The 18,874-nt window shown below is 34.7% G+C and overlaps 1 protein-coding gene across 1 annotated transcript in view; it reads left to right on the top strand.

Annotated features, from left to right (window-relative positions):
- The window catches only part of LOC148942958 (cubilin-like), a 405,682-nt gene that overhangs the window by 179,525 nt on the left and 207,283 nt on the right, over positions 1 to 18,874 (top strand). Inside the window, exon 22 of the mRNA XM_089102575.1 lies at positions 3,315 to 3,501. Coding sequence (XP_088958701.1) covers positions 3,315 to 3,501 — 187 coding nt within the window. The remainder of the gene's footprint in view (positions 1 to 3,314; positions 3,502 to 18,874) is intronic.

The following is an 18,874-nucleotide window of genomic DNA, read 5'->3' as shown; positions in this document are numbered from 1 at the left end:
ATGTTTTTCCACAGACATTGAGATCGTGAGCTCATTATCTAGATGGTGAATTCGATAATTTTGCTTCGGAAAAAAACCTTGCAGGCTTGGATTGAGGATTTAATCAGGTCTTGGGTCAGATTCACAGGTTCGGCTGTTCAACAATTTGAAGTTTGACAAGTTGGATTAAACATCGCATTTCAAAACTTTTATTTCTAATGACACAGTCCTAAATGTTTCGGGAAACATTTACCATTCCAAAGCGCTAACGTAATATTTAGAAAGTCTATCAGTTTTACGTAAACGGTACTGCTCTCTAGTCTCTATCTAGTGATAGGTGAACCACCTATCAGCCACCAGGAATTACTAAAAAGTTACTGATTAAAATTTATTGGTAATTGATGACAATTAACACCTATAAGATAATACTGGTAAATAGTAACCTGGTGGTACTAGCACATTACCTTATATAGTTGGAACAATCACAATATATCTATATCCTTGAGATTAAAGGCCTGTTCTTCAACCCTAAGTAGAATCAGAAGCCATTTTCACGAGGATGCGAGCTGGATGAAAGACCTGTATCCACTTGAATTTGTGTTTTGTGCTGGATTTGTTCAATGAACGTATGTTTTTGCTTTCATCCTTCTCTAATCCATCGCTTCTTGAGCTTGATAAGGAGCCTTAGTTCAACTCTATCTTTCGACCAGTGTAGAACTGGATGGCTAAATCCACCGTTTTTTTGGAACAAATGGTTGTTTTCACGAGGATAGGGGGTGAACATGAGTCCAATTCTCGTACTCATGAGAATGAGCCCTAAGGGATATATATAGAACAGTCAAAAAATATTTTCCAATCAATTGTCTTATGACTTCAACTTACCACGAATTGCTTATACTTAAAGCAATACTGAGTGTTTCCACCTCACTTTGTATCTGAACGAAGCTTTTTGAATAAGGTCCCCCATAATGACTCTTCGTGTGCGAACTCTTCGGCGAGCTTTATTCAGTCTTTGACCCAGCAGTGTCCAAATCAGTGGAAACCTTAAGCCCTATGCAAATCTTGTTTAACTAATATCTGTGAATGCTTCTGATGTCCCCCTCATTAGAGACATTGCCATGTTGGCATGGGGTCCGCAAGCTGTGCTTGTTTAATTAAACGGTCTTCAGGGTGGCTTAAAGTGTGTCTGTACTTATGGAGCTGTATGACTCTTGATATTATATCAATATAGCAATAACATCTACGGCTTATTCCAAATCTTGTTTAACTGATGTCCATAAATTCTTCAGCTGCCCTCTTCCTTACACACTGAGACATGTTGGCATAGGGTCTGCAAGATTTGCTTGGTTCATGAAACGGTCTTCAGTGTGGCTTAGAGTGTTTTCGTACCAATGGAATTGGATGATCCTTGATATTCTATCGATAAGCTAATGGCGTCTGCGGACTTCGTTGCTCAAGGTCTGATCTGACAGCCAGATACTTACGATTGAACGCACGCAACCCTGGTCGACAACCTCAAGAGCAGGCCCAAGAGATACTTTAGTGTGCCAAAATTCAGTATCATAGAGTAGGACTCCTCTTGCTATCGGCCTTGTAAATAATTGAAATTATAAGCAATCTAATCTCTCGACAAACCCAGATATGCTTGTGGTGCTAAGTAAAGACTGTATGAGCTCCAGATTTCCTTCTATTGCCATCTTAACAACATCCTTCTTTGAAATCCGCCTTAGATCTAAGCATTCACTCAAAAGTAAAAATTGTGGTGTAAGTCTAAGTGCAGTTTAGTACATAAGGAAACATGTTAAAGCAACAAATTTTTATTTCAAGAAAATAATTTATATATGCTGAATAATCCTAGTTAACATATTTTGCAGGAGCAGAACCTTTATATTTGCTTCTTTCCATGTATTTCCAATTTTCTATCACATTTTTGAATATTTGTGTCTATTTTCTAAGTTTTGAAAATTCTTTATAAACAAACACACAAGTGACATTTAACTAATCTAATATTACCTAACTTAGCCTAACTTAACCTAACCTAACTTAACCTAAGCTATCAGTATTTGTCTATTTATATATTTTTGTAGGTGACATCGATGGTGTCTAACTACAAATTTAGACTATTTGAAAACGGAAAATGCAGTCAAATTCATGTTTATTTTTCAGAATTTTGTAAAAAAAAATTGTACAACAGTGAAAGAAGTGAAGATAAAAGTTCTCCCTCTGTAAAATATTTTAACTAGGATAATTCTGCATATTATGATACAAGAATTGTTTTTTTGACATGTTTACTTATGTACTGGAACGCTCGTAGACTTACACCAAAATTATGACCTAAATTAGGCAATCAAGAGCGTTTTCCTCGAACACTTCACAAAATCAAAGTTCTCGCATATGTTCCAATAATTTATATAATCTGTCATGAAATTCACTTGTTTTCGTATTTTTGGATTTTATTGAAAATATTTCTGGGTATAAAAATATTTGGGTGAGTATTTCTCAGTTATTGTTGCTGAAAAGTAACTTTTTGGCTTTATCCAAGATCATAGAAAACTCTATTACACTTATAACAGTACAAAACAAGGTATGAATAATATACTATCTCTCAAGTAAAATTAGCTTGTTTTGACCGTGAATAGCTTTACTTTTATCATTTCAAAAACAGTTTCAGTTTACAAGGTTCCATACAGTTCCACTCAGACGGTTTTATTCTCTAAAAAAAAAAATTATTTTACTATTCCGTCTATAATGTTCTAAATATGTCATTGAATTTAGACTACTCTTTTTTTGGTGTCAATAGTTTTACTGGGTAGAAAATAGAAATGGGAATAAATGTGTTCTCTATTGAAATTATGAGCAATAGCTTCAGATTTTATGAGTTTCTCCACAATTAACAGCACTATACTGAATAATTTTGAGAATACCTTCTCAAGAATCGCTCTCAGAAGAATATACTTTCACAACGAGAAAAAAATTTAAAAACGCCAAAGACTTTGATTATTTGACACCAAAGAGACTAAACGGTAAATAGACTAAACCAAAAACAAAATCAACTCCAAGCAAAGGCTTTCGTTTACATGTTATGAAGAACTAAAAGGAAAACAACGGTATTGCTCTAAACTACAATATTACTTAGATAATTAAATACACAAATCTTTATTTGAACAATTATAACATTCAAACAATGGTAATTCCTAATTATTTTATATAACGTTTAATAATTATAATTAAATAATTCCGATAATTCTAATCCCTAAATAAATACGTCAGTAAGTTTCTTCCAACGTAGTTTTTGCTCACGTTGTAATTCACATTGCTCATCATTTTATTTGCAGCTTGTGGTGGAGACTTTTACACTGGATTTGGTATCGTAAGCAGTCCTGCATATCCAGCCATGTATCCTGCAAATAGAGACTGCGTCTGGACTATTTATTACCAGTATGGCTATCAGTTATTACTGTCAGTTTTGGATTTCCAATTAGAATCTCATGACAGATGCAACTTTGATTATTTGGAAATAAGGTAAATCTTTTTGATGTTTGATGAATTCAAAATGTGACTTAGGTAAATTCTTATGCTCATTACCACGTGTCTTCATGATTTTTAGAATTCTCAGATGCCCGGGCCACTTATATGGCCATTTATGCCACAAAATCGTGCCAGTAATGCGGAAGATTTAAAAATATGTCTGAACAAAATTGAAAATACTTAAATTTTTGCTTTATATGTGCCTACAAAGTATGATTATTTAAATATTTTATATGAGCCACAATCTCAAGACAGAACTGGATTTGTTTAAACCAATGTCTATTACTCAGATTGAAGAACCCTTTTTTGAGTTCTCGGGGTTCTAGAAGCAATGTACGGAGTGGAGACATGGACTTTAAACGAAAACCCAATTGGCCAACTTTGAAACGAGATCGCTACAAAAGTTCACTGGCGTCATTGACCCTGGTCTAATATTAAATGACTGCTACCCTTACTCAATTCTGTAGACAGAAACTGAACCTGGTTAAACTGAAACTGGAAACATCCCTTACCCTGGTCTAATATCAAATGACTGCTTCCCTCACTCAATTCTGAAGACAGAAACTGACGACAGAACTGAAGATGTTGAAGCTGATGTCAATTGCTGAGACTGAAGATACTCTTTTTAGGAGTTTCAAGGGCTCTGGAAGCAATATATGGAGCGAAGACTTGGGCTGAAATCTCAGACCTTCATGTCCTTATTCCAGCTTTCGAAAATAGTGCTTTAAGGAAGGATTGGCGCCCCTCATCCAAGAGGACAACCACCCAAGTGTAGCATCGATATTGCTCAAACCACCCCATGTCACTGCTTCTAGGACAGACAGACAGATAGACAAGACAAGACAGACAGACAGACAGACAAGACAGACAGTCAAGAGGCTGCAGGAAACTGAAAAGCCGACAAGAAGCTTGATAGCAGTCAAAGAATATACCTCGACTAGGCCAACTCAGGTAGATTAGAGCAAAATAAGTGAAATTAGGCAGACTCCAAATGCAAAACAAATTATTTAGGGAAAGTGTAAGAGGTTAGAAATGTCATAGGTATTGAGTCATGTCATTGGTTATGCTATAAATCACGCATAATAACTGAAAAGTAAAAATACCTATATAATAACTGAAAAGTAAAAAGACCATAATTGAAAAGGAAAAGATAACTGTTAAGAAAAAGAAAAATGGATTAAAAGTATAAAGGTTAGAAGATTAAAAAGAATTACAAGATTATTAGAAAACTTTTGAAGTAAAATAAGTACAGCGGAATTAAAATGTCTTAACAGAAGATACCTCTACTAGGCCAACTCAGGTAGATTGGAGTATAATAAGTGAAATTAGGCAGACTCCAAATGCAAAACAAATTACTTAGGGAAAGTGAAGAGGTTAGAAATACTATACACCCATTAAGCCAGTCTTAATTAGCGCGGTTTATAGGTTTTTTTTGTGTTCAAAATTTCCATTTGACACACTCACCAATAATTAATTAACTCACATATAAACATACCAGTTTTAATAAACATCAAGACCCGACCGATTCTGATTTTTCTGATACGGTTGTATTCTGATTTTTTAATTTCCAAGAACATTGGTTTAGCTTTGACAGTTGGAGATGTCCTACAAAAAATATATATTTTCCCTTTTAATTCATGAGTATTTAATTCTATTAATGACAGATTTTTGAAAGATGTATTATTTTATATTTTAATTCCAAGGAAATTACTATGCGTTTTGATATTTGTAAACGCCTAAATGTCAAAACTGCCGTGTTAGCTAATAGTAAATTTAAGTCACAGAACTTATCTCTTGAATCACTGCCTTAAATTTTTAGGGTAGCTCATATTTGTATCTTTAATAATTTGTTATTTACATTTTTTTCAACTTATGTTCTCATAGGTTTTATTCACTTTAGTTACAGACGAAACATGATTATTGAGTTGGTTTCTTTTGATTTTTGCTATATCGCATTTATCGCCAATTCAGTCTGAAATACTGATAGCCTATCTGGGACCATATGATCCAAACCAATGGTCAGGTCTAAGGCCCGAGATGGATCAGATGGGAACTCTCATAGAATACTACAAAATATTTGCAAGACGCCAAAAAAGAAACATAACCTCGCAGATATTTTGAAGTCCTGAAAACCTTCAACCTCTCTCCTATCATATAAGCTCAAAATACCATGAGACAAAACTCACAAGGCTCGCATACCAAAATAAACAAGAAAGGGGAGCTAATCAAGTTGCCTCACAACCTGTCCCTTCGTTTTTTCTTTTTCTTTTTTGATATTTTTTTGTGATATTTATGGTCAATTCGATCTGCAAGCTGGAAATCCAGAAAGAACAAGTGAAATCTTCTCAGAATAATACAACACATGGTTGAAAAGCCTTAAAGTGCAGAACTGTGTAAGGTTGCCCCTACTAACAGGGCTAATAAATTTGGTAGCGTTATACAAACTGGGGTTTGGGTAAGAAATCGGTACTCAGAATTCAGTGACAACTGAATTTATTTACAAAAGAAGATAAAAGGAAAAATATTCTAATTCTGATTATGTTGAATATTTCCAAACCTCTTCTGGGTCTAAGGTCTAATGATCTACTTGTTCAATCCACCAATGTTTACCGAAAAGGAAAAGATTAAGTTAATCCTAGGCTAACGAATGTTTCTACTTAAAAAGGTTACACTTGAACAGCTAGTCAAGGATTGAGTTCTGGGTTATTAAAATCCTTTAGTTCAACCTATTGTTGAGCTATGCTAAGAATAACCGTACTTGCTTTTAATTCAAATTTTCATTAACCAAACCAAGAGATTCTTTTATTATTTCTTGAAAAGGGTTGTGTATTCCTTTGACCTTTATTAAGCTTTAACTTTAGCAGGGAAACTTAATTGAAAATATCTGGACATAAAGGCTTAGAAATTCTTAAGCTGATAATATTGTTCCCTTTTTCCCTAACCTACCTGTTTAAACATTAAGGTCACCTTTGTATAAACATGCAGTACGGGATTAATGAAATGAAAGAATGATTAAAAAGAGAATGGTGTTCCTCTTCGTATAAACGTCTGAAGATTGCACAAAACGGGGGGGGGGTTAAGTAATGCTATTGTCCGATAATTCCAATTTTCGGATATAAGGTCTTTATAAAGTCAAGCTAAGCCTCAAAGGACTCTAGGCTGAGAAAGGGAAGCACAAATGGATCTCCTAGCTTTCTCTTCTTGGTTAAGGTTTCCCTTCCTCTTTAAACCCTCAGTTATTCAAAGCTTAAATTTCTGGGAAGAAATTTAATTTGGCTTATTCTAACCTTAAAATGCTGTTTTGTCCAAATGGCTCAAGCCTTGTCTAGGTGAAAATACTACCGAAACTATAAGCCCAAAATCATCAACCTAGATTTCAGCACTAGTTGTTATTAATTTCTCTTATTTACGTATTAAAGTTATTTACAAGTGACAGAAATCTTTAGAGGTTTTCTTCTTATTTTAACTTATATATTCAAAGTTTTATCTCCAAGGAGAATTCAGACAGACAGTGGTAGCCTATCGTAATTACATAGTAAAAACACTTACTCCTTGTTTGCGAGGCAAAACTACCCCGATTTGTCTCTCATCCATAACTTATATTCTTTTTGCTACTTGATCCGTTTAGCGACTTTCCCTCCCCCCTAGCCAATCAAACCTTTTGTTAAAAGTAGTTTCTTTTCCAGTCTTTCAAGGATTGCAAAACTGGTCTAAATTAGGTCTTAACATATCACGGGTTCAAAGTTCGTTTGATTCTTGGACAAAGAGTGTCACTACAAGATTTATGACTAGTTATGCAAAGAGAAGTTATTTTCAAATTCAAGCTAATTTGAAATTGTTGCTATATTTCTGATCTATGAAGCGAAAGGGAATTCCAAGCTTTAATAAAATTGAGTTACGAAATGTACACAAAATAAGGCCTCCTTACAATCTCCCCTAATTAAAATATTAGTATAATTATTGTTTTAAAATAAATAAAGAAAAGTTAACAAAAATTTATTCAGATCTATCGTAATTCAATTTTTACTCATAATAGTTCTAATTTGAACCAGAAAGGCTTTTAGGATCTATGACTATCGTATAATTTTCATAAATTCTTTAATATCATGCCTAAAAACATAAATTATATTATATATATATAAAGTTTAAAAACACGCTATATGTTGAGGCTAACAGTGCTGTTACATCTCCCCTTTTCATATTGTAAAAAAACTCGTATTTGTCTCACTTCGTCCAGGCCAATGGTTGAAATTAAACCTATTCTAAAAGTAAATAAAAGTTAAATGTTCAGTTTCGTCTTCCTAATGTAGTAGAACTTATGCAAAGTTCTCAGCCAGAATCCTTATGAACTCATGCAGATATTTTTAATCTACGGGTTGTTTTTTTTGTCATTTCGCGGCGTCCTAAATAAAACCCCTGCTCTTGTGTTGCTAAGCACAGATAACTTGACTCTTTGATAACTTTAAATTTAAAAGTGAGTACATCTTTAATCAAAGGAAGATATATTGATTAACCTCTGCGAATAGCTAAGTAATTTTTTCTTATTCGGGTCTCTTCAAAATTTATTGACAATTTTTTTTCAAATTGTAATTGAATACTCGAAAGAGTATTTAAAGGTGCCAAAAGGTCTAGTTACAATGGAAAACTTGAAAAATCAAAGACAAATACATTCCACGATGAAGTAAAAAAAAATCTGTACCCGTTCTCTATTTTTTTTTTTTTTTTTAATTACGAGTTATGAAAATTTCGAACCTTTCGAATTTTCTGAACTCATCTCCTTTGTTGGAGACACTACTAGTTTAATTTAGTGTGTGGCTGAATTATAAAGAGTCTCTTATATAATTCCTATAATTTTTATCCTTTATTTGACGGATATTTTAAATCCTATCGGCAGTGCTTTTTATTTTCAACAATACTCTAAATCTTATGGGCAATGCGTTTACTCTCATCTATTTTTCTTGGATGGTGCTACTACTATATTTTTACCAATGTGCATTTGTCACCATTTGCGCTAAGTTGCAATTTTCCTGTGATATCACTTGACCGAATGTGAAAGAGGTCATAAGGGAAATTATTATCCCTAAAGAGGGGGGTAACTAACGCTAACTTTAACTCTTCTCAAACAGAGTTCATAATTCTTAATGCCTCTTCAACCTGGCAGTACATATATACAAAGATACCATATTGTCTTAATTTATTCAAGTTTTTGACAGATCCCATCTTGGCCCCCCAAAAAAAGAACTTGAATGCAGGGAACGGATGACTCTATTATATATTTTTTTGATAAAATAATCTTAAATTGATGTCTTTTTTTCTTGTCAGAATCATCCAGTCTATACAATAAGCCATTCACGGGACCCAAACAGAGATCTTCCAAACGTTTTCTAAGAAATCGGATTTCCTTTCCTTCCTAAATTCGAAATTTTTTGTTCTGACCTCTACCCAAAATGTCAAATCTTAGAAAATATTTCGGTATCCTGTTTACTTTAGAAGCCATTTCAGCACTGTGCTAGCTTTCTTTGTCTCAATTTATAGCCTGGGAGTCTCCAATCCAGGTTCATGATCATGAATACTCTGTGAGTATATGCAAATGCAGCATTTGTACGTTGGGATACAACTCTTTTTCATATCCCTATGGATACAAACCTTTTTGCTTCATTAAGAGGTAGATGCAAAATTTTCTTGCATCATTAAGATGTGGAAGCAACCCATTTTTGTATGCTTAATACCTGTCCCATTAACCCCCCTTTGAAGTACCTAACTCCCGGCCAAGATATGTCCGTGACTTCTAGTCACTCTAGGTCTACTCCTAACGGTTAACCTATATCTACAAAACTACGGAATTTGGGCCTGTGCCTTCCGGTGGTTCCCTAACCATTGCTCGGAGGCCACAGTACCTTCGGCACAATTGCCTTAAAATTTTTCTTGGGGTTGGTTTATAGGTGCTGGGGCTAAACAATATCTTGTTTTTTGTCCTGTTTCACCCCAACGGATACAGGTTAGAGGTTTTTCAAATTCCGAATGTCTATGTAGACCCCCACAAGTCCAGCATTTTATGCGGGCCTTTTTTCTTTTACTAAATTTATACCTGGAATAATTATCCCTAGCTGGTCCTGACACATCTTTCTTTCCACAGTTCAAACATTTCTTTGGGTTATTTCTATAATTTCCTATGTTTTGAAATTCTACTCTGAAGTTATCTATTTGTTCTCTATGGGAGGTCTTGTCTCTTGAGTCAACCATTGTTCCTCCCAAGGACATGTCTGAAAAGTCCCTATACATTAAATCAATATATTCAAATCTCTTTTCAAGCGCTAATAATTAATCTTTGTCGTCTATTGCTGTAGTTTCTTTGTGAAATTTCCTTCCAATTGAAAGGAGCTTACCCCTTTTAAAAATGCTAATAATTATGTAATCTGCCCTTATACCAGGAGCAGTTTTTGCATACTTTAGAGCCTTTTTACTAATTCGGGAGTAAAATTGGTGTACCAACTCAGATGGTCTTTGTTTCTCGGAAAGCAGTTCTTGTAGTTTTTGTGCGGCTGGTTTTTCATGTAAAAAGGCTTCTTTTAAAAGTTTTTCTAAATGGTCTAAATCTTTTATTTTAGGAATATCTAAGCTCGTTGCGATTCTTTGTATTTCTCCTCGAGTATAACAAAGAGCTTGATTTATCATAGCAATATCATCTTTCCCTAAACTCCTTTGTATTTGCTTAAGGGTGGAAATCCATGAATGGATTTCATTTGGGCATGTCAGTAACGAGATGGAAGGCGCTTGCTCCACAAGTAGGTTTTGAAGCCTACTTGTGACTGTGGCATCTCTATATTGCCCTTCTAGAGCGTTTATTCTAGACTGTGCTTGTCGTAGTGCAATTTCTAACTCTTTGATTTTGTTTTCATTGGAACTCATGATGGATCTATCATTATAAAGTCTTAATGTAGGAAACGTTTTGAGCCTTTAAATTGTTTTAAACTACAAAATGAGTTAGTTTATAAATGGCGTAAGAATTAGCTCAATACCTCGATTTAAATTAACCCTTAAGGCTAATAGTATACTTACTCTTTTGAAGATGATTTAACTATGACACTAGTGTTAAAAAAGATTTAAGCAAGCTACAGATGATACGGACACTAGAACTTGTAGCAAAGAGAAAGAAAAGGAGAAGAAAGAAAGAATCTTAGGAAGATAAAAGGCTGTCTGAGCTTCCCCTTAGGTTAAAATTTTCTTTAATGAACACTTTCAAACTTTTCTGTCTTGGATAGGTTTGGTAAACTGAACACACACATTCTTGTGAGGAACGGGACTAAATTTTACCAAATTATTTCAATTTAATTAATCCTTCTTCACCTAAACGAAAGTTCCACCGAAATTGAGTACCCCTGCGACCAGTTGTCCCGAACCTGAGTACCGCTGCGACCAGTTGTACCGAACCTGAGTACCGCTTCGACCAGTTTTAAGGCTGCCCCCACTAACAGGGCTAATATATTTGGTAGCGTGATACAAACTGAGGTGTTGGGTAAGAAATCGGTATTCAGAATTCAGTGACAACTGATTTTATTTACAAAAGAAGATAAAAGGAAAAATATTCTAATTCTGATTATGTTGAATATTTCCAAACCTCTTCTAGGTCTAAGGTCTAATAATCTACTTGTTCAATCCACCAATGTTTACCGAAAAGAAAAAGATTAAGTCACTCCTAGGCTAACGAATGTTTCTACTTAAAAAGGTTAAACTTGAACAGCTAGTCAAGGCTTGAGTTCTGGGTTATTAAAATCCTTTAGTTCAAGCGATTTTTGAGCTAAGCTAATAATAATCGTACTTGCTTTTAATTCAATTTTCATTAACCAAAACCAATAGATTCTCTTATTATTTCTTGAAAAGGGTTGTGTATTCCTTTGACCTTTATTAAGCTTCAACTTTAGCAAGGAAACTTAATTGAAAATATATGGATATAAAGGCTTAGAAATTCTTAAGCTGATAATATTAGGCTATTCCCTTTTCCCCTAACCTACCTGTTTAAACATTAAGGTCACCTTTGTATAAACATGCAGTACGGGAGTAATGAAAAGAAAGATTAATTAAAAAGAGAACGGTGTTCCTCTTCGTATAAACGTCTGAAGATTGCACAAAGGGTGGGGGGGGGGTTAAGTAATGCTATTGTCCGATAATTCCAATTTTCGGATATAAGGTCTTTATAAAGTCACGCTCAGCCTCACGGGACTCTAGGCTGAAAAGGGGAAGCACAAATGGCTCTCCTAGCTTTCTCTTCTTGGTTAAGGTTCCTTTTCTCTTTAAACCCCCAGTTATTCAAAGCTAAAATGTCTGGGAAGAAATTTAATTTGGCTTATTCTAACCTTAAAATGCTGTTTTGTCCAAATGGCTCAAGCCTTGTCTAGGTGGAAATACTACTAAAACTATAAGCCCAAAATCATCAACCTAGATTTCAGCACTAGTTGTTATTAATTTCTCTTATTTACGTATTAAAGTTATTTTCAAGTGACAGAAATCTTTAGAGGTTTTCTTCTTATTTTAACTTTTATCTTCAAACTTTTATCCCCAAGGGGAATTCAGACAGGCAGTGGTAGCTTATCGTAATTACATAGTAAAACACTTACTCTTTGTTTCCGAGGCAAAACTACCCCGATTTGTCTCTCATCCATAAGTTATATTCTTTTTGCTACTTGATCCGTTTAGCGACCTTCCCTCCCTCCTAGCCAATCAAACCTTTTGTTAAAAGTAGTTTCTTTTCCTGTCTTTCAAGGCTTGCAAAACTGGTCTAAATTAGGTCTTAACATATCACGGGTTCAAAGTTCATTTGATTCTTGGACAAAGGAGTGTCACTACAAGATTTATGGCTAGTTACGCAAAGATAAGTTATTTTCAAATGCAAGCTAATTTGAAATTGTCGCTATATTTCTGATCTATGAAGGGAAAGGGAATTCCAAGCTTTAATAAAATTGAGTAACGGAATTTACACAAAATAAAGGCCTCCTTACAACTGTAACCCCAGACGAATTTTGACGTCTTGAATAGACTCTACTTCCAGCATTTTACACAAGTTTAAAATCATATGATACAGAACTCACAAGACTTCGTTACATTGTTCTTTACTCACATGTCAAAATAAACAAGAAGGTGAAGCGGGTCAGGTGCTATTAGAACCAATTACCAACTTATGCGAGTCTCAGAACCCGGGGTTTCTTTTTTTATATCTGCTAATCTATTTAGTTTCTTTTGATATTTTGTTTGTTACGTATATGACCAATTCCGTCCCAAAAACTGGCACTCCGGTTGGGACCAGACAAAAACTCCGTAGAAATTTTTCCAAGACGCCAAAAAAGATTCATAACCTCAAACATGTTTTGAAGTCCTGAAAAGCCTCAACCTTCTTCGCGTCATACAAGTTCAAAATTGAAAGAAATAAATATTGCAAGACCTTTATAGATTTATTCTTGGCTCAGACGTTAAAATAAAGAAGAAGGGGATGGGGGTCAAGTAACCTCAGAGCCGGTCTCTCTGTTTTTTATTTTCTTTTTTTTACATTGGTTAATCGAGTTGACTCCTTTTGATATTCTGTTTGTTACATTTGTCACCATTTTAGTCTCGAAACTGGCGATCCATCTCGGACCAGAAGAATCCTCCACAGGGTAATTGTAAGATTGCCCTATTTTTAGGACTAGAAGCTAAGTCTTATTGTTGCTCCAAGCAATCTCTGGGTAAACCTCTCCTTCTAAACGCTTCTTCGGCACGTATAAATTCTATTTATAAACCTTTTACCCTAAGTTCTTGAAGGAAAAATCAATCAATTGGTGGCGCTCTTAACGGAAGCAAATATTTTGAACCGGCACTCAGAATTCGGTGACAACTTGATTCTACATTAATTATTCTACTGATTCTACCGATTCTACTGATTCTACTGATTTTTTTTATTTTACATGATTCTACCTTTTTTTTATTCGATAAAAAAAGGAGAAAACGTTGTAATTCCAGTTGTTATATACTGGAACTCCATCCCACTGGCTCTCTTCTGATGTGAATAGTCTTATATTACGCGTGTGTCTGTCGTTCCAAGGAGGTCATATCTATTTGTATCAAATTCTAATTGAATAAATTACACTTAGCTATTTAGTCTAGGCTTAGATTCGTAGTATTAGAATCTTTAAATCCAGATTATCAAATTAGAAAAATTCTGCTAATTTGGTTAGAAATGGAAGCACCACTATTACGAGTTTTATTTGATTAGTTAAGATGTTTCGAGAAAGTAAATCGAGGGCTTCTAAGGTGGGAAAAAACTCGGAATACCCACACGTGATTAGGCACAAATATATCAGTCCAACCCGAAACAAGGTTTTTTTCTAATTATTTCTTGTAAAGGGAATTAGCGTTCCTTGAACCTTCGATAAAATTTAACTTCAACAGGAATCCTTGATTTAATTTCCCTAGACTGGAAACATCTTAAACTCTTTGCCTGTCTAGTAGCACTCCTATTTCCTTGGTCTCTCTGTATAACATGAAGGCAACCTAGTTGTATCTACGGCTTGGACAGGATCAGGTAGATAAGAGAACAAGCAAAGTAGGATAGGGCTCTCCTCGACATTTAGTCTGCCGTATACCGTTAGAAGATTCCACGTAGGAAGTAAGCAAACTAGAGTCCAGGGAATTCCACTGTGTGTGTGTGACTTATTTCATAAACTCTGTGCTTAAGCTCCATGAAACATTAACCTGAGAGAGGGCATACATCTAACAAAGTTTCCACTCCTTGTTGTGGGTTTTTCTACATTAAACTTCAGGTTATTCTAAGTTTATTCCACCAATTTTATGTTTCTAGGAGCAACTCACTTGAGTAGTTAAATTTAATTAATCTGAAATTATTTATCCGTTAATAATGTTGGTTTTTAGACAGACCTACCCTTAACTAAAGAAAAGGAAGTATAAAGATGAAATTATAAGACCCACAACCACATGAAGTAAAATGTAACAAGAATCTTGAGTTATTTACAAGGATGGTCACCGCCCTTCGCTGTGATCTAATGAATCTTGATTAGATCACTTATCTCTTAATCAATAAATCCAAGGGGATATCTTAAATCATCCGCAAGACTCAAACTTCTAATAAATCAAAATGAGCAAGTTTCCAAAGGGGAAAATATCGCTCTAACTAAAATTTGGGCCAAACAAGGGTTCAAAGGATTCAACTGATAACGTAATTCAACACAGACATAGGATTTTTTGGTTTAGACCAAGTGATAAAAAGGATTCAGCTCTGACAAAAGTTAGGGCTAAAAAGGGGAATTCGAAGGATTCATTTGATACTGAATTCAACACAGACATAGTATATTTTGGGTTTAGACCAAGTGATAAAAAGGATACAGCTTTGACTAGTTAGGGCTAAAAAGGGGAATTCGAAGGATTCAATTGATACTGAATTCAACACAGATATATGATACTTTGGGTTTAGACCAAGTGACGAAAAATATACCGCTCTGACTAAAGATTGGGCTTAAAAGGGGAATTCGAAGGATTCAATTGTTAACTTAATTCAACACAGACATAGGATATTTTGGGTTTAGATCAAGTGACGAACAGATTTTATATTGTTATTTTATTTACATTTAAAGAAATTGTGGCAAGGCAGGTGCTTTCCATAATTAGTTAAAAAGGTTACTTACCAAAGTTCCTTTCTAGTCTGCTCTCCAAGATAACCCCGATTTCTATGCGATCCCTACAGTTTATTCAATTTGGTACTTATTTTTTAATCGCTTAGTAACTTTCCGTCCCGTCCTTTTAGCCAATCCCCAGCTTTCTGTTTAAAAGCAGTTTATTTCCAGTATTTTGAGTCTTAATTCTAAAAGCTTGAAATATCGTAACACTTTAGGATATTCAAGTCTGTTTTATACAAAACTGGTCTGGATTGGTTCTTCAACTATTTATTATGGGTTAGAAATGTTTTTCAATACTTAAGCAAAGAAATATCACTTCAAAATTTACTACTAGGTAATTTGTGATGGTCGGTTAGGTATATATTTTATGCTTTTCATACAAAATACTTATTTTTTTGTATTTTTCAAACATTTCGTGGTGACGAATTTTAAATAGAGAACGACGGAAACACTAGCTTATGGAATTTGAATACATATATCAAAAGCTACGGTCATCGATGGCTACGAGCCTGAGAAAATTTGCCTGATTTTCAAAAGGGGGGAAACACCACCTAAGAATTCAAGCTATTTCAAAGATTCTTAATGAAAATAGCATCATCAGATTCAGTGAATCAGCGAACCCTACTGTAGAGGTTTCAAGGTCCTATCTACAAAAATGGGGAATTTTGTGTTTTTGCCAGAAGAAAAATCACGAATACGTGTTAATTTGTTTGTTTGTTTTTATTTTTTTCCCACGAGTGATCGTATCGAACCATTGGCCCTAGAATATCGGGAGATAGATCATTTGAACTGAAATTGAAAGTTCTAGTGTCATTTTTAAGTCATCAAAAAGATTGGTGGGCAAATATCCACCCTCCCATGCCTCTTTTCCCCCAAAATCCTCCAATCAAACTTTGAGCGAGTCCCTTTGTTCAGCATAGGTGAAAGGTTCAACAATTATATTTTGACATAACCTCCACATCCCCTTGTGAATGGTCTTTAAGTTATAAAATTTGTCCATTGTTTACATATAGTATTTGTCATTGGGAAGTATGCATATATTTTTCGATGGAGGGGGGGCAATGTTCTGCTGGGGGGAATTTTTCGATGGGAGAATTTTCTATTAGAAGGAAAATTTCCGAGTGGTGGACTTTTCAGGGGATAATCTTACACTGGGGGAATGTGCCACAGTTCCTACACAGAATTGTTTTTATTTGCTTTTATTTGTCGTACTTTCTCTTTGCCGACTATATTTTTTCGTTTTGAGATGTTAAGGGTAATTGTCCATTTTCAAGTTTAGGCTAATTTGAAACAGTCGGTTTGCTTCTTATCTATTGGAGGAAAAGGGATTCCAACTTTTACTGAAATTGAGTAACTAACAGTTACACAAAAATAAGGCTTCCTTACATAATACAAATAATTGCAAGGCACTATGGTGCAGAAACCTAAACACAGACATATTTTACGTCCCGAAAAGTCTATACCTCCGTCACAATATTAAAGCTCAAAATATCATGAGTTTGAAACTCACAAAATGTCGACGCATTTGTTCTTGACACGCACTTTACAAAAATAAAGGAGAAGACAAAGCTTGGCAGGTGGCATCAGAACCAATTACCAACTTACGGTCATTTTAGCGGGTCAAGACCAGCACAACCCAAGTCGATTTTTACCCTAATTGGCCACTCTTTAATGCCTTGAATCAACACACTTTTGCAACTATAGTGTCTCCTTCTTGGAATAGCCATAAAACTACAGAACTTGACGAATTTTCTCGAACTTGACGAATTTTCTACAAATTCTATATAAATTACAAATGATAAGAAGCAAAAATCAAAAGACCTTAGTAGATTTGTACTTTGGCTGTATCCTGAAAAAAAAGAGCAATAGAACCAAAAATAGTAAGAGGTCTTCGAATGTCTTAGGAAGAGGTTCAATGAAAAGATTTAAATAAATTGGTATAAATCCAAAGGAAGAAAGCAATAACTGAAGCTCAGGGCTCAATGAGGGGAAAAAAAAGCTTGCGCTGCTGCAGTGGCTTTATGAGCTTTTGAGCTATGAACGTTTGATAGAAGCTTCAGTAAAATTACATTCAAATATTTTTTACTGATCCTCTTAATTTTTTTTTGTATTTTTGTGATATATAAAAATTAAATGTATTATTCAAATATTAATTATATAAAATAAATAATAACAATTTATTTTACCTTTAATAGTTTTAGTTGCTGTCAACTTTAAACAGTTTTGCTTAAATCAAACGGTTCGTGGTAACAAACTGTAAGTTAGTGTGACTCAACTCAATAGCAACTGAAACTCTAAAAAGCAAAATTTTGGTTTCGATAGATACATCAAAATACCTGCCTTTTTCTGCTGATTCTAAATATTTAAGATTCGTTAAGTTTAGTGCTACCCAAAAAGGCGAGAATCACCCCCAAAAAGTCAAAAAATCTTGATGAAAACCACACCATCAGATTCAGCCTATCAGAGAACACTACAGTAGAGGTTACAAGCTCCCGTCTGCAAAAATGGGGAATTTTGTATTTTTTTTTTGTCAGAAGAAAGATCACAATTTTTTTTTTCCCCTTTGGTGTTCGTATCAAATCAATAATCTCAGCTTATCTGGAGAGGAATCTTTTGAACTGAAATTGAAGGTTCCAGTGCCCTTTATAACAGACCAAAAAGATTGGAGGACAAATAGCCCCCCTCCCATGACCCTTGTTTCTTGAAAGTCTTTCAGTCAAAGTTTTGAGAAAACCACTTTGTTCAACATATATTAAAGGTCCAATAAATATGTCTTTCGGGAAAACAAACCCCACATCCTCTAGTTTACAAGTAGTATTTGTTATTGGGATGTATACCAGCATTTTTGGGGGGAGGAAGGGATGTAATTTCTGCTGGTGGAGAAATTTTCCAAGAGAAGAATTTTTCACGTAGAGGGAAATTTTCAGGGGTGAGCTTTCGAGGGGAATTGTACATTAGGGGAATTTTCCAGAACTCCTATGCAAAAGTCTTTTCATTTGTCTTACTTTCTCTTTGCAGACTCAATTTTACATCCGTGGAGATGTTCGGGGGCAATTGTCCGGTGGAAATTTTCAACGGGGTTGGAATCGTCTGGAGCAATTTTTCGAGGGAAGGGAATGAAATTATCTGCGGGAGAAATTTTCCTTGGGGGAATTTTATATCAGATCAACTTTCCACTGGGGGAAGGGGATTTTTGGCATGCTTTTAAAAATGATCAGAAATTAGTATTTTTGAAATGAAAGCATGCTAAGGAGAACTTTTTCGATGGAATCGTCCACAAGGTTTTTTTTTTTTTTGGGGGGGGGATTATCTGCAAGGATTGAATTTTCCGAGGGAATTCTCCAGTGGGGGGGGGGGGTATTCTATATAGGAGAGACTCTTTATGGAGGATTTTTTCCTTGGGAAGAGGAAATTTGCGATGGATGAAGATCCAGATTTCCCGGAAATATTTGAAAAATGGTCAGAAAATAAAACAAAACAAGTTTTTCCAACTGAAAGTAAGGAGAAGCATTTAAATTTAAAACGATCAGAATTTATTTTGTATTTGAGCGGGGATTACGCTAAAGTTTGACTTTTTGTCCTTATTCATTAAGAACGTCTCCTGAAAAAAAGCAATTTAATTGAAAAAGAAGCTTCCTTAAAGTACTAAAAAACTTTAGTACTTTAAAGTACTAAAAAGTTTTTAGTACTTTAGTGCTAAAGTACTA

Source organism: Artemia sp. Qi Xiang Cuo, chromosome 16, assembly GCF_049724085.1.
Source record: "Artemia sp. Qi Xiang Cuo chromosome 16, ASM4972408v1, whole genome shotgun sequence".
NCBI lineage: Eukaryota > Metazoa > Arthropoda > Branchiopoda > Anostraca > Artemiidae > Artemia > Artemia sp. Qi Xiang Cuo.
Note: the sequence above shows the minus strand (reverse complement) of the source record. Positions and strands in the feature narration are given on the sequence as shown.